The 15587-nt window shown below is 55.2% G+C and overlaps 1 protein-coding gene across 1 annotated transcript in view; it reads right to left on the reverse strand.

The window, feature by feature from the left end:
- EFNB1 (ephrin B1) overlaps positions 1-15587 on the reverse strand; it is a 77538-nt gene that overhangs the window by 7497 nt on the left and 54454 nt on the right. Inside the window, exon 3 of the mRNA XM_067303995.1 lies at positions 176-268. Within this exon, the coding sequence (XP_067160096.1) occupies positions 176-268 (93 nt within the window). The remainder of the gene's footprint in view (positions 1-175; positions 269-15587) is intronic.

Genomic DNA, 15587 nt, shown 5'->3' on the forward strand with positions numbered 1-15587 from the left:
GCCAACTCAGTCCTTTCAGGAGTTTTAGACCTTCTGTCCCTGCAGCACTTTGCCAACTTCCCAAGAAGGCCTGAAGAGCACATTTCTGCAGCGCTGAATTTTACAGCGCCAAAGGAAGTATAACACATTTCAGTGTTATGTCTGATGGGAAACCCTAGGGCACAGAATTACTCACCCTGCCCCACTTTCATGACAATCTTCATGGAGCGTGTCTGGCAGACGCCTCCTTCTCTGTTCTCCAGGCCATCCAGAGTCCCATTAGAAGTGGCTGTAAGGAAAAGAGACAGAACATTATGGAGCATTTGTAAGAAACGAAGAGCATTCAAGAGGTGCGAGGCAGGTCCCCAGCTTACGCTTGGGCAGCCATCTCCTAAAAGGCAGATCGAGTCATCTAGTGGGAAGCCAAATAATGTAACAGGAGAGAATTCCAAAAATAGCTGCGTGCCGCGGAAATTCGGATGCTCCAGGTGCCCTCGGCTGGGGAGCGAGGCAGCTTTTTCAGCTCTCTAGTCGGCGCTAGTCGCTTCAGGCTAGTTAAGAAAAATCCCGAGGACCAAGGGGGAACGTGTGCTTCCTCACTTTCCCATCTCGGGATCCTGTTTATAAGCATCACTGAGTAGTAAGACGAATGTAAAAGAAAGTTGAGATCGAAGAGTAGGAAGACCTCCAGCAGCGGGAGCACGGGACTACCAGGGACCTCACAAGCGTCCATGTCCCCCCTCGGTGGAGGGGCTCATTCTCCGCCGTTCTCGCACCCTCCCGTTACGGCATCTCGGGATTTCTTCGTACCCCGCTCCGGAGCCCACAGCAGGTGTTTAATACGCTCAGCTCCAGTTTTCCGCAGCCTTCGCCGCCCCGCTCGCTCCCGAGCCTCCAGCCCAGCGAAGCCTCACCCCGCTGCTCGGGATAACCACATTGCTCCAAGGCGGCGAAAGAGAGCGGAGCCCCCTCGCCGCGGCCGCGCCACGGGCCGGCAGGAACGAACGCCGGGGCGGCGCCGGCGGAGCCGCAGCCGAGGAAGACGTCCGCGGCGAAGGCGCTAAGGCGACGACGCTCGGGACAGCGGCCGGCTCAGCTCCCAGCCCGCCCGCCCGCCCGCCCGCCGCTCCTCGCGCGATCCCGGGCAAATCGCTTCCCGCGATCTCCTATCTGCCGCCTTCCTCCGTCGCGGGATGCCGCCTGCCTGGAGCGGTGCAAAGGCTGCCGGCGCGTTTAGCCGGCGCGCAGCAGAGCGAGGCCCCAGCGGCAGGCAGCTCCGCAGGGCAAACCGGAGCAGGGGCTTGGAGGGCTCTTAGCAACGAACCTCCGGCTACTTCTGACCGCAGGGCGGCTCGTACCAGGCAGGGGCACGGGACGACGCGAGGGCCGTTTCTCTCGCACGCGAGGCGGCGGCGTGCCGCCAGCAGCCACCCCTCCCCGGGGCGCTGGCAACGGCGGAGACCTGCCCCCCGCCGCCAGCCAGCCCTCCCGGCTCCCCGCACCTTCCCCCCCCCTTTAATTCCCGGGTAATTTCCTTCGCTCCTCGGTGTATAATAGGAACACATGCATATGCACAGTTTAAATTATACATATATAATTACACCCTGTGCCTCAGTAAAGAATGTAAACGCGGGGCCCCAGCGGGTTTGCATGGCTTTAATTGCAGGGCAGAAGTCGGTTAAATTCACATTAACTCTTTTCTTTAGCCGGCACAGATTTTTTTCCAAGTCCTTCAATCCTGTGGGAGCGCAGCAAGCCACCCATCATCTCCTGCCGTTACCAGGAAGGAAGGGAGGCAGTGAGGGACTCCGAAGCCGCGTGGATGACTTTGCAGAGACCAGGCCATCCCAGTGGAGCAGGATCCGGCCACCCTCAAGCCTTCCCGGCCGAGACCCACGCCGGGGGCTCGGGTTACGGCTAAGACCCCGCGCCCGCCCTCGCGCCGCAGCACAAACCCACATCCGACGACGGATGGCGGCCGGGGACAAATCCATCGGGCAAACGCAGCCCAGCCGCAGCAAGGACGTCACAGGAGGTGGAACAAGTCCGTCCTTTCTCTTCCGGGCTCCCTCTGCAGCGCCGGGAGCCTCAGGATGCCCCGAACGGCACCTCGACCGGGGGGATCAGCGATTCCCAGCGAGGTCTGGTCTCCCGCAGAGCCATGCCAGCCACGTAACGCCGTGCAAGGGGGATGGGAACGGCCTCCCGCCGGGGCCCAGGCCCACAAGGAACGTGCAGCGACCCAAAGCAAGCAGGGAGCTCTGCCATGCCGCTGCAGGCCTTGCCTACGCTCCAAGGGTTATTTGGATTACGCTAGGATGCGAATTCAGAGTACGTCGGTTGGCAACCAGAGGTGTCTCCACGTACCTCTGTGCGCAAATAAGCCTTCGGTGTGAAACGCCAGCAAATGTTTTACTAATCAGCAAGTTACTCGGACATGTGCTGAGTTATCACCTCTCCGGTGGCGGCCGCTTCATTTGCCAACTGTTGGCTGGACGAGTTCACGTATCCGCATGTTTGGGATTCACTGGCCTAAGTTTTGACAAGAGCCCTGCGTCAGCATAAATCCTGATTCAACGCATGGAGAAACTGCAGAAACGTCCCCTTAAAAACGGCACAAACGCCTCTCCGTGTGAATAGGAGTCAGGGGCCTGAACTCGAAACCTCGTAAAAAGCTCTTTGGGAGCAAATTCTTGCAGAACAAGTGGCAGCTCTGGAGTGGGAGGAGATCCAATCTGCTCCATCTCCTCCCAAACACATTCAGGTCAAGCCTTTAATCAGCTTCAAAGTTTCCTCAATTATCATTTCTATTATTCCACCGTATGGCCACGGTACTCCCCGTGTTCGCTGCCCCTGGCGAGCCTAGACCCACCACGCGGGCTTCCCACCCCAAAGCCCGCAGCCGCCGCCACCACGGACCGTCCCCCACGGCAGCGACGAGGCTCCCGGGAAGACGGGACACGCAGGCCGGGCAGATGCCACCGTCCCAAGGTGTCGAAGGGAGCGGCGCAGCCGGGCGGCAGATCCAGTCACGGCTACAGAAACAGCACGCGACGACCGCTCACAACCACCCAAAGCGCGGACTTTCGCACGTCCTCTTCCCGTACGTCTCCTCGTTGTAGGAGAAATGAGGAACGGTGACTACTGGTGGGAAAACTGGTGGGACTGAGACCTGACTCTGATGTCTTTGGGCTGGAAAAGAGCTCATCTGCTCTCCCAGTCCAGAGACACTGGTTTCGGAATAAAATAAGAAGTCGATAACGTCGCAGGGTAGAGTTTTAAAGCAGTTTCACGAACAGCATCACAGGCTGCCCAGCCTAGCACCATGCTGCAAGGGAACAGGGCAGCTGTTTTTGGGCAAGCTGTCCTGCGCGCCACGCACTAGACCTGCGTGCTGGACGTGCTCTTGGGCCCCGAGAGGGCACCTACAGCTGCACGCCACGGTGGCCAAGGCAGCAGCTGCTGCCAGAAAACACGCTCAGCCACAGCGAACACATGCCAGGTCCGGACCTCCCCGTTCCTGCCTTGGGAAGCGCTCTCAGTGCCCGCAAAGGATGGAGACAGCTCGGGCCACCCAACAGCAGCCTTCGGTACAGACCTGGCTGGTCCTCGGGGCACCACAGCCCTGATCTACCCACGCTTCCCTCCACAGCATGGGCGCAGGGGTCCATCCCCACCACGTCACCGCGCTTTCAGCACCCCGTTCCCCACAGCAGCACCTCCTGCCAGCAGCAGAAGTCATCCCAGTCGATAGAGCAGAGGAAAGCAAACCCGTTTGTGAAAAGCAGTCTGCGAAAGATCTTATAAATAAGATAGTAACCTAATTATATCAAAAAGGTCTACACAGTATCTATGGATTAAAATGTAATGCCCGAAACACAGCATCAAGGTTCTTCGTTGTCCATGTCTTCAATCCTTGTGTCCATGGTGCCGGTTACCACAAAGCTGCTAGGGACTATTAGAGATTCTGCAAAGGCAGAACAGGATGGAGACTTCAACTTCTCCAAAATAACCGTGTAAACATTACATTAGGATAGGACAAGAATATTAAGTGATAAAACAACATGAGAAGTGCTAGATGAAGAATCACATGAATGGACTAAAGAGGACTCAGCTGAGAGTGCTTTTTCCCAAATAGCACAGCAGACTTTTTCAAGAGGCCTAGAGAAAAGCCTCTCTTATTCTGTCATGATAATTATGAGGGGGAAAAGGATCTTTGAAAGGGGAACCACATAAAAAAATGAAGAAGCTACTTGAAGGAACATGAAAAGGGACAGCTAAAAGGGTAAAATGCTTGCGAAAACCATGGAGATAGCCACTAATACAGCCTCTTGAAACAAAGACTTGAAACAAGGACGTACACTACTAAATTCTATATATATCCTGAACAGGCCAAAGCCAAAGCAAAGCAAGATCTTCAGCATAAAAGACCATACTTCAAAAAGTTAAAATCACGTCCCAATTACTGAAGAAGAGAGTATAACTTTTGGAAAGTTTATACAAACATTTAAGCAAAACTAAAATATTTTTGTGAAGGAACTTAGGGTATAAGATCTACGGATAATAGCTTTTGCAAAGCCATCAGAGCAGGAAGCCAGGTCGAGTCTTGGAGGGCCCTATAAACAACCAGCAGGCAGAAGCAGCACTTAAGTGAGCAAGAAAAGCTAAACAAATTATTTTCATCACTATTCATTACAAAGCAGCGCAGGATGTTTATACATTAGAGTCATTCTTAATGGTGAGACACCCAAAATAAAGCGTTTCAAATCAATGTATCGATAGAGAGGGCTCTAGGGGGAGAAAAAAAAACTGAGACACAAAGCTGCTGAACTATCACACAAAATGACAAGTGACCTGTCAGTCTTAAAAGGATTCCCGACATGATTCTGGGAACTGCACACCAGCAGAGCCTTCCGCACCAGCACAGTGGTTGAGGGACAGCACACACGGTTAAGACACCACACACGTGGATAAATTCTGTACGCTAGGAGATAAAACGGTGCAACTTTTCAGAAGTCCTCTCTTGAGTTTATTAGTATTCGTTGAGGAAGACAAACATGAAAATAAAGATATTGCGGTTGAAAAAGTCCTTCCATCAAGGACACTTAAAAATTAAGCTGGAATGGAAAGGAAAGGCCGTCTCACGGATGCATAACCAGTTCAAGACGGACTGCTTGTTCTCATGCTGTGCTTCCTGTTTTCACAATGGAAGAAGATTTATCAGCAGAATGACACAGGACAGGATCTGCTTTGGGACTTGTGCTGTTCAAAACACACATGAGCGATCTGGAAAGCACATGGCGAGTAGTGAAATGGAAGCTCACAAATGATCCCGAAGCGTTTGCGATCGTAACTGTTGAGCTAACTGAAGAACTGCGGAGGCGCTGCGTAATACAGAGCTCCTGGGTATAAACGGCAGATGAAATTCAACGTTAACAAATGCGAAGTAACGTACAGGAGAAAAAGGTTAACTATATATACACAATAGTAGGCTCAAATGAGAAAATTACTGCTCAGACACAACGCTGGAGACATTATGGATAGTTTTCCGAAAATGTCAGCTCAGTAGCGAAGACAAACAAAGTTAGAAATGACCAGGAATGAAATCAAGAGCAAAACAAAACAGAACCGTGGAACCGCATGAACCCACAAGCACCTGCTCCTCAAAGCGGCGTCTGTGCACGCAGGTCCAGCTTCTCCAGCTCCAAAAGAGCCGCAGAAGAACCGAGGAGGAGGAGGAGGAGAGCAGGGTGGCCAGGCAAACGCAATGGCTTCCAGATGGGGACACACCAAACTCAGACACGGGCCCCGGGGGGGGATGACCGCAGGATGATATCATAAGGCAGATCTATAAAACGATGAATGAAGATAAACGGGGACCTGGGGATATCCAATGGAATAGGAAAAGGCAGATGTAAAACACAGGGCAGCGCTTTTCGCACACCACACTGACCGTGTGCAACTCGTTGCTGCAGAGTACGAGGGAGGCTGAGAAGGAACCAGCAGGGACACGAAGGACAACGAGCCTCGAGGGGCTGGTCCGTCGGGGGGTATTACACAACCGCGCGGACACAGCCTCCAGCTCAGAAACCCCCCGAGTGCTGGAAACTGGAGGGTGTCCTAGGCAGGGCCATTCTGCATGAGCTGCATTTATACCTCTGGAAAGCACCGGGAGAAGATCCGGGCCGGACAGACCAGCGTGGTCACGCTGGGAAGGCAGCGGCAGCCCGCGGACACAGGCACAGCTCCATCTCATCAGCAAGGTTCGATCAGACCAGCCACAACAATTCTGCCTGCAGAAGCATTTTCCCGTATCCTCTTCAGTTTTGGAGGGACTTACAGTTCCTCTGCAGGACTGGGAGAACAAAAGCAGCCTCTAGACAAATGACTTCTACTTGGCCTTAAAGAAAAGGCAGCTCCCAGCCTAGAGAGCTATTAGATGCCTTTGCCTTAATGAAGCATTAAGCCTCAGGCCGCTGAGTGATGAGGATTTAACATTGATACTATTAACCATGTAATTGCTTGTCAATTTAGAAGAGACGCTCAGCCTGCATGGAAGCCCAGGCAGGACCGCAGTTTGCTGGCACAATTCACCACGAGCCTTGGGCACAAGACCAACGAAACGCTAAGTACCAGTCCAGATAGCACATGCTAGCCAACTGGTACAGATACCTCTGCTGGGAAGAGAGAAGAGCCCAAATAACCCTCATGTTTCCATTTCCGGCAGCAAAGCAATACTATATGCTTTCTGTAGGCTCTCTCTCGAGCTCCCTCAGGTATATGCTTCCAATTCATCATGCTCTGCCTTCCCACCACTAGTACTTAAAGAGTGTCACTATAGTTTTTCTTCTTCCCCTAAAAATATTTCAAACAAGAATTTGGTTTTGGCAGGTTTGAAACTCTGGAAGTAATACCTGGCAGCAGATAAAGGCAAGGGTCTCTTAAACGGTCAGCTTTGGACAGAGTAAAACATTTGGTTTCTCTTCTGGATTCCCTTTAGCAGGGCTCCGTTATGATTTGGACCCCGAAGCACAATTAATGTGCTGAGACTGTAGCAAATCCAAGTCTCTTTCCTTTTATTATTCTTAATTACTCTTCCATCTGTGTACAACAGCCTAGCTCCAGCTCCAGCCAAATGCTGCATGGATACAGCATGGACTCTGGCCCCGTAATCCTTCCCTCGTCCTCAGAAGTATCAAAGATTCAAGTTTCGACATTTTATCTTGCAGCCTTCCTTTAGGACCTCTGCTTACCGTAACACGAATTTCCTCGGCTTTTTCTGCACAGGACACATTTTCCTAGTTTACGTAAGATCTGACGAGCTTCCACCTCGGAAAGGTTAAGAGAAGCTCTAAGCGCAGGAACACGAGGCCCTTCAGACACAAGTGGTCTTGCAGCTCGCGAAGGGGAGCCTGCGGGTAATTACTCTCCAAGAAAAGAGCCCATTATCCGGCCAGATGCTGAGACGCGAGAAGTAGGTTCCCCAACACTAAGCTCCTATTGATCTCACGGCTAACGCGCGGAGCAGCTGCAGCGGCGCAGCCCTCCCCGCGGCCCCGCCGCCTCCGGGGAAGCGCGCGCCCAGCACGCGGAGCCAGCCGGAGACCACGGGACCTCCACCGCTCCGGAGCACGTGGCGCGATCCGGTCCTCCTTGCGGAGAGGCAGGACCACACCTTGCGGGGAGACACCCTCCATCACCAGCTCGCGGAAAAAGCCAACCCGGCCCCCCCCGGAAAGGTGCTGCCACGAGACCGGGCACACGGCAAAGCGCAAGAGCAGCCCGCCAAAGTCACCGAGGCTTCCCCAGCGCAAGCCCCTGGGAGCAGCAAAAATTATCCTGCCCTGCGGGAAGCTTTTTCCACATTTATTATTAAAGAAAAATTCCACTTTTATTAACAAAAACCGCCTTTTATCGTGCATCTGTCCTCCAGACCCTGCGCCTCAATCCACCGGGCCCCTCTGCCTTGCTACGCCTCTCTCCTCCACCCGTGCTCAGCCAGGAGGTCGGCGCCGGCCGGCCGGCCGCCCTTCTCGGCTCGGGCCGCGGCTCTGCCTGGCATCGCAGGTGCCGCTGCGCACCGTGCCAGGAGAGCCCGGTGCAAACCTACACGCAAACCCCAGCAGGATTTTCAATAAAAACCCAGCTCACGTCGCCTTCGCTCCCCTCCTCTGGGCTTAGCACCACCTTCCAACCCCTCCTGCGCCCTTGTGGGACCACGGTGCAGGTGTCCTGCTGGTGCTCAGCCCCTTTGGGCCCGGGCACCTGCCTCCCCCCCGACAGGGCTGGATCCGCGCGGGCACTTCCAGGTGCGGCCCTGCGCACGGAGCTGCACACGGACGCTGCTCGGGGCCGCCTGGCGAGCGCAGCCCTGCTGCCTCCTCTCCTCCTCGTCGGCACGCCGCCTGCGCTCACGTCATTACTACTATTATTATTATTATTATTTCCTCCCCAGGCTCCATGCTGACCCGGGCCCGGCGCATGCACATGACACGCCGCAGTGCTTTCCACCAGATCGGCAGTGTTTGCTTGGCTGCCGGCCGGAGTGAGCGCGGGGGGATCTGAGAGCCGCGCCGGCAGCGAGCCCGCGCGCAACCCGCCTGGCCGGAGAGGCAGCTGCGCCGCAGAGGGGGCCCGGCCCGCCCGGGAATGCGCCAGGAGGCCAGGCCAGGCCTGCCCCGGCGGAGCGCGAGTGGTGCCCATCCCCTCCCCGTGCTGCCGGACCGCCGGTCCCAGCGCTGCCGGGTGAACTCCACGGCGCTGCTTCCGCCTCCCGCCGCGGGCATCCTCCGAGCCATCTGCCACCGTCTTCCAGCGCTGCCAAAGCATCGTAGCCCCCAAACGTGAGCTGCAGAAGCGATGCTCCAAGCTCGTCCTTTGCTCCCTAGTCTTTGCTCCTCCGTGGTTCAGGGTCTCACATACACACACATGCAGAAAAGCACACGTTTCCTAGAAAACAGGGTATCCCAGGAATTCGGAAGCTGTGATTTTAAAAACAATCACGAACCACTCTTACTTCCCAGGAATTGGTTTGCCATTCCCTCTGCCCGGGGGGATTTCCTCGCTCGAGGCTCCTTCGGGTGATCCGCTCCGTGATCTGCCCGTACAGACGGCTACGGCAGACGCGCAGCGAGAAGGAAAACCCGAGCATGGCGAGCAGGAAGAGGAGCAAGTGATTGAAGCCTGGAGGTTCCCCCTCGATCTTCCCGCGCAGCTTTTCCCGGTAGGCCCGAGTATCAGCCAGGCAGCTTCTTAGTACAGCAAATATTAGTTAGGGGGAAATAACTGAAGCAACTGCAAGCGCAGAGCTCATGTACTTGAGCCTTTGCCTCCGGAGGAAGGAGCAAGTATCCCAGCAGTGCAAACCAGACCAAACCAAACCGAGACGGGATACAGCGGTATTTGGAGAAGCAGCAGCACAGAGACGGGACTGTCGCGCTAGGACCCCCGCCACCTCGCGCGGGGCGACAGGCGCGTCAGCAGGCCGAGGTCTCCTGCGGCGCGGACGCCGACTCAGGTGCACCCCCGGTAGCTTCAGCGGATCTCCTCAGCCTGCCGGGAGAAAACAGGTCGCGGCTTGGCAGCATTTAACTCCAAACGCAGCGTGATGAGCGGAAGCTCCAGACGGGACAGAGGCGCGGAGCTGGCGGCAAAACCCGCAGGGCAGGCTCGAGCGCCAGGAAGGGGCCTCCCGCTACCAGCGCTTCGTGTTCAGACCACAGACGCGGGCGGCAAGTTTGCCCCAGCGGCTCCCTGCAGCTCGTTGCTCAGAAGCTCCCTGGTTTTGCTGACAGCATCAGCCTCCGGGAGCAGCTGGGAGCCTTAAGCGAAGGCTGTTTTTATGGCTTCACCTGGCACGACAAGAGCCGCGAGCAGGGGAGCAAACTCCAAACGCAGCTCCCGCAGGCACAGCCGCAGGATCACATCTGCCGAGGCAGACGCCCTCGCCGTCTCCCCCGGCACGGCACGGCGCGGCGCGCTCGAGCCCGCCCCGGCCATCGCCTCCACGGCTCCAGCTGTCCGGGAGCAGGGGGACGTCAGCTGGGCAGGGCCGGGGGTGCGGGGCAAGCCCAGTTGTTGGCTGACACAAAGGCACCATTTATTGCAGCGGGTCTCGCAGGGGATTTCGGCATCCAGAAGCGCTACAGCCCTCGGGGAAGCCCCGGGGCGCAGGCTGGAAGGGAGGGGAAATGCTGACGCCGGCTCAATCCTGGAAGCAACCGGCTCAAAAAAGGAAGTTTCCAAAACCGGAGGTGTCAAAGGCGGAAACCCAGCACGCGGTGGGGCAGGCGGGACTTCGCAGGGCCGGTCCGCTCGCTCCTGCGCCGCGGGACGGCTCTGCTCGCCGTGCGCGCCGCAAAGGCAGGTTGTTCCAGCTCCCGAGGGGTGGGATGCGCCAGCGCGTTGCTCTTCGGAAAAGGCCTGCAGCGCCCCGGGAAGGCGAAGCTTACCCGCGTGCTGGGAAAGGAAGCACGAGCCTCGATCGCAGCCTTTTGTTCCCACTGCAGGATCAGATCGAATCCTTCCACGGCAGGGGGAGAAAGCAGATACTGCCAGCCTCTGCTTCGGTCTCCAAGCAAGGCGCGAGGAAATGACATCATGGTGCTGATCCTAGCCTGAATCGCATAAAGTAACCATTTTGCATTTTCACAAAACCCGAAAAGTTTTAACTGCTGAAGGAAGCGATTGTTCTGCTGTTCCGGTCCATTTCCCAGCGAGCGGGGCCAAGGCACACTCATTCCCGCACGGCAAAGGAAATCCGAGCTTTACCTCCAGAGCTGGGGCTCGGGCCTCTCATTCCTGTAACACATGTTCTCTCTTGCTCCACATGTGCTCCTCCACGGCACAAGGCAAATGGTAGCAAGCCAGAGCGAACACGAAAGACGGATCACGTGCCGGATACCTTTGGGAGCTCGGACTTTCTAACCTGAATTTTTTGCTTTACCAAACTGCAAAGACATCACACTCTGAAAATGAAGATTCAAATACGCTACTGGAAATATTAATGAAAGCAATAAATAAGAATTTTAAAGTTAACCTCATTTTTATAAAGGATGGGCAGTTATATTTGTGAAGCTCAGGTCCCACAATGGCAGGCTAAGAAAGTGCACAAACTAGGAAAATAAAAATGTGGGAAGGGCTTCGGTCTGCCAAACGAGGTATGCGTTATCGCAGCGCTCTGTTCGGCTCTCACCTTCATTCGACACTCGTTCCACTTTTATACGCAAACCACAAACTGTGTAATGTGTTCAATGTGGCAGAGTTAATTTTACAACAAAATATTAGTTTTTAATTTTCTGACTTGCACGTTTACTTCCTCAACCATAGCGCTGCATTAGCGTCAGATCTGCCTCGCGGGAGCTGCAGCTCAGGTGCTTTCCGCTTTCCTTCTCCCCCCGCCGCAGGCCGGCCTCTCTGGCCCGGGCAGAAGCTACGAGCTACGTTACAAGCCAGGTAAATAGAGTAAAAAGGGAGGACGTCACGTACCTATGTTATTTCTCATGTACTACAGCACCATTCCCACATCTAAGTACTGGTTTGGGGCTATCCAGAGCGCTTTTGGGGAGGAAGGGGAACAATGAGCCAACACTGAAATATTGCATGGAGAAAGATAACACAAGTAATGTTTAGCTGGAAACTTAATTTCCCATAAAAACAGCTTTTTGATGGAAAAATTATAACCAGTCCCAATTAGCACCATAATTAAGAGCGACAGCTACCTCGCAGGTAACCTCATCAAGGCCAGAAAAGACTTCTCTTGCCAGCTGCAAGACCACTGATTGCAAAATCTGTTGCAAGCCCTTTTGCATCAAACACTACTGAGAAGTCCCTGCAGAAAAGCTCTGAGAAACCTCTGTGCCCTACCGCTGCCTGTGCCTAGGAGCACCGTGCAAACTCATTTACTTCACAGCTCTGGCGGGACCAGGGCACAAAAGAAAGCCTTTGTCTTGAAGTCCATATCTCTTCCAAAAAAAAGACAGTATCAATACAAGAGAAAGATTATCTGCAAAAACTCTGTGCTAGCCCCAAACAGTCAGTTATATATCAGAACAAAGTGCCATGTAATTCTCCACCTAACGCTCTGCCAGAGTCATTTGTGGGTCCCACTGGGACCAGGAGAGGAGGAAAGCACTTATTGAGTTTTAACAGGGTGTAAATCTCTTTGGTTAGGTAGCAAAACATCTGCGACTCCGAATAAGAAATTTGTTATTAAGGGAATGAGAAGGGACTCGCGAGGGGACAGCGTCAGTCCCCTGGTCAGGCTGACTCCAGCGCCCTGCACGTGCTGCCACGCGGAAGCCTGCACGGAGGGCGACGCGGACGTCCCAGCCCAAGCGACACTCCCGTCCGAGCCGCAGCCGGGGATTCAGCTCCAGCCTCCTCATCGCTACAGAGACACCAAACCGGAGGCAGTTCAGAGAACACGCAAAGTTACCGGGGACCGGAGAGGCTGATTTACGTGCAAATTTTCTAAAAGTTAAATCTGCCTGGCTTGGCTAAGCGACAAGCAAGGGCGAGCGCCTGAAGACGTGCGGGGTGTTGGGCAGCAGGGAGGGACGGGAGTTTCGGGCGCGCTGTGGGACAGCCAGGAGGAAGCCTAGCTACAGTTCACAGGTAAACTGTGCATAAACATCAGGAACCGCTTGGCAGCAGTGCAGTTTACATTGGTGCAATTCCTGGCCCAAGCACAGAGGCGAATAACCCCGCAACATGGACAGAAATGAGCCCAAACACCTTTTTTTTTTTTGGCTGGGGAGGTGGGGGGGGGGGTGGCGACACTCTACAGCTGTGCACACACCAGGTGTTTTATCTGCTTTGGGCTGAGTGACCATGAGACCCACCGAGCGATGGGGTATTAATCCTCGCGCTGCTGGAAGCGAGCCCGGATTGATCCGGAGGGTGGAGCAGGATCAACAGATGACTCAGAAGTCTCGCAACGCTTCGCCCCATGTCAACTAGCGTAGTAGCTCGATAACACCTTACCAACACGCCTGGCACAACACGCCGTGCGGCAACACCCACAACATGCGGCTCCCCGGCTGCGCAAGCACGAGGAGCACCCACGCTGCAGGAGCGGAGACTCCTCAAAGCCAACACGTTATCTTCCAGGCCCAGCACAACTCCAGGAACGTGGTCTCAGTGCTCTGCTCCAGGAGGACGCCGACATACGGACTTAACGTTCACTGGGAATTCCTTGAGTTACAGGATTTGGAGATTTCCAGTATGGGCTAAATAAGCAGCTAAGCAGGTTGAGGACTAGCCCAGAGCAGGGCTGACTCCACAGCACCCAGCTCGCAGAGAGGGACAGCCGCCGGCTCGCCCGCGGGAGCCCGGCACCCACCGCTCCACCAGCCTCGCTGTTCTGCGCCGAGCAACGTTGCCGTAACCCGAACTCAATTAACTGCGTTAATACCAGCTCTGCGCTGCGAGGCGGGATCAAAGAGCACAGTCATTACACAGCAGCAGCAGAAAAATCACCACTCCTAGGGCAAAGAAACTTCAAATAGCAGCTAAAACTAACTCTCCCCGAAAAGCAAGCTTTTAAACACACAGCGCGCAACCTGCGCAATCCTCAGCCAGCACATACAGGCCGTTGGAGAGGATGTCAAAACACGGATCCTGGAAATTAAAAGAAGATGGACAAGGGCTATGTATCGTGATTCACTAACGCCCACATCGAACTCTTGCACACTGCATGGCTCACAGTCCCAGTGCGGCAACGCTTCTTGGGGTGCTGGAGTCCCACCGCAGAGCCGAGGACAGCGATGTTTGGGCACTCGGAACAGAACGGAAACCCTCGGCCAGCGCCCAGCAGACCAACTTGCCGCGGAAGCTACAAAACACAGCCCGTCCACACGAGCACTTGCAGGGTCAGAGTTAAGGCTACGCACCCAAGACCAAGGAACTGGAGACATGCCCCATGGCTGCAAAACCACAGGCTGCACACCAGAAAACCCTCCCGTGCTTTGCCTGCGCGGGCTCTGGGGGAAGGGCGTCAGCCCTCCCAACCGAGCAGCTTCCCAGGCAGCTGAGCACTTGGCGTCCGCAGCTTCCCGGGTACCCAAGTCTTCAGGTGCCTGCCCAGCACAAGGTCCCCTTTCCGCTACGCAGACAGCTTCGCCAAGAGGTCTCCCACCGAGGCGAGCCCCGGTCGGATACACCCAGCTGAGTTCCTCTGATGACCTTTTGCCGGCTCCCTGGAGACAAGAATTGTAGGTACAGAGAAAGTTAAAATAGAGAGACTACGACGGGGATCCCAGGGGAGGAGCGTGGGGGAGAGGGTCTCGATGAAGAAGCAAACACCCACAAGAAGGAAGCAGTTCCCTGTGCTTATTTATTCCACACCCTTCCCAGACACTCCTATATGCTCGGATTTTTTTTTCCCCTTCCCAAATCTTCAAGCTGAAGGCTTCTTCAAACCTACAAACTGTTTACTGAAAGTTTAGTCAAAAAAAGAGTCATGCTTTAATGTTTTCCACTGTTGCTGAGGAAGCTCTTGGGCTGGCACCAGTACTACTGAAGAGCTGAAGTCACCTGAAGGATCCAACAGGTCCCTCCTGGCATGGCCTGGGATAGAGAAGGGTGCCTCCGAATTTTCACATTAAAGCACCTTCCCTGTGCTACTAGCAAAAAGCCCAGAAGGCACAACTACAATTACAAACCACGCTGCATTTGCAGCCCGGAAAGTTTTCCTTAGGTCCCTGTGCTCTTGCTCCAGATGTGCTGGGAGGGGGGAAGCAGGGACAGGGAAGCAGGGGAGGAAGAGCCCAGGGGTGAAGGCACGAAACAGGCTGCGCGGGCTCGGAGTGCAGCTCGGCTGATGCCACAAAATAAAACCGATCGCTGCAGTTTTGTCCCTATCGTCAGAGGCGCAAAGGGAACAACGTTTTCCTGAGACACCCAAGAGTCGTGCATGCGGTCTGGCACTCTCGGAAGCACAGCGTGAAGCAGAGGCGAGCAGTCCAGCAGGGCGAAGGGATGGAGCCTGTACCGAGCCGGCTTGCTGCAGTCCACCCGGCTGCACCCCGTGCTGCACGTCCTCCCACTTCCCAGGAGCACCGAGTGCTGAGCGGGTTTGGTCTTCTGCTAAAGGGTTAGGTCAGCTTTAAGAAGAAGCTCTTAGGAGTAGTTTCTGCTAAGGAAGGGAAGTTTCCAGCGTGAGAAAGCCCAAGCCCATCTATAACTAACTTGGTTCCCACTGCAGAGCCGAGGACAGCGAGGCAGGTCGAGGAAGAGGGATTCTCCCACCCGGGCGCCCGGCGGCAGCCACGCAGGTGCCCCGGGAGAGCGGCTCCGGAGGGGCAGGTCGGCGCGGGAGGGAGCCAGCGGGGCTGCCAGCAGCCGCAGAGTTAAACTGGTACCATTACCCCCCTGCTCTGCCCTTTGCTCCGGGCAGGGCCTCCCCTCCCCCTGCGCCCAGGAGCAGATCAAAGTCCCGGGTATTTACCTCCTGGTTGGGTGCAGGGACACAGGCCCTTTCTGATAGGGCTTTTCATCCCTATTAGTGCCATGAAAGGCTGAGCTATGAGATCAGCTGCCAGGGGCTGTACGGGGACGACTCTGAGCCGAAAAGGTCAGGAGGGAGGAGGAGAAGAGAAAAGAGGCAG

Source organism: Apteryx mantelli, chromosome 13 (assembly GCF_036417845.1).
Source record: "Apteryx mantelli isolate bAptMan1 chromosome 13, bAptMan1.hap1, whole genome shotgun sequence".
NCBI classification, from domain to species: Eukaryota; Metazoa; Chordata; class Aves; order Apterygiformes; family Apterygidae; genus Apteryx; species Apteryx mantelli.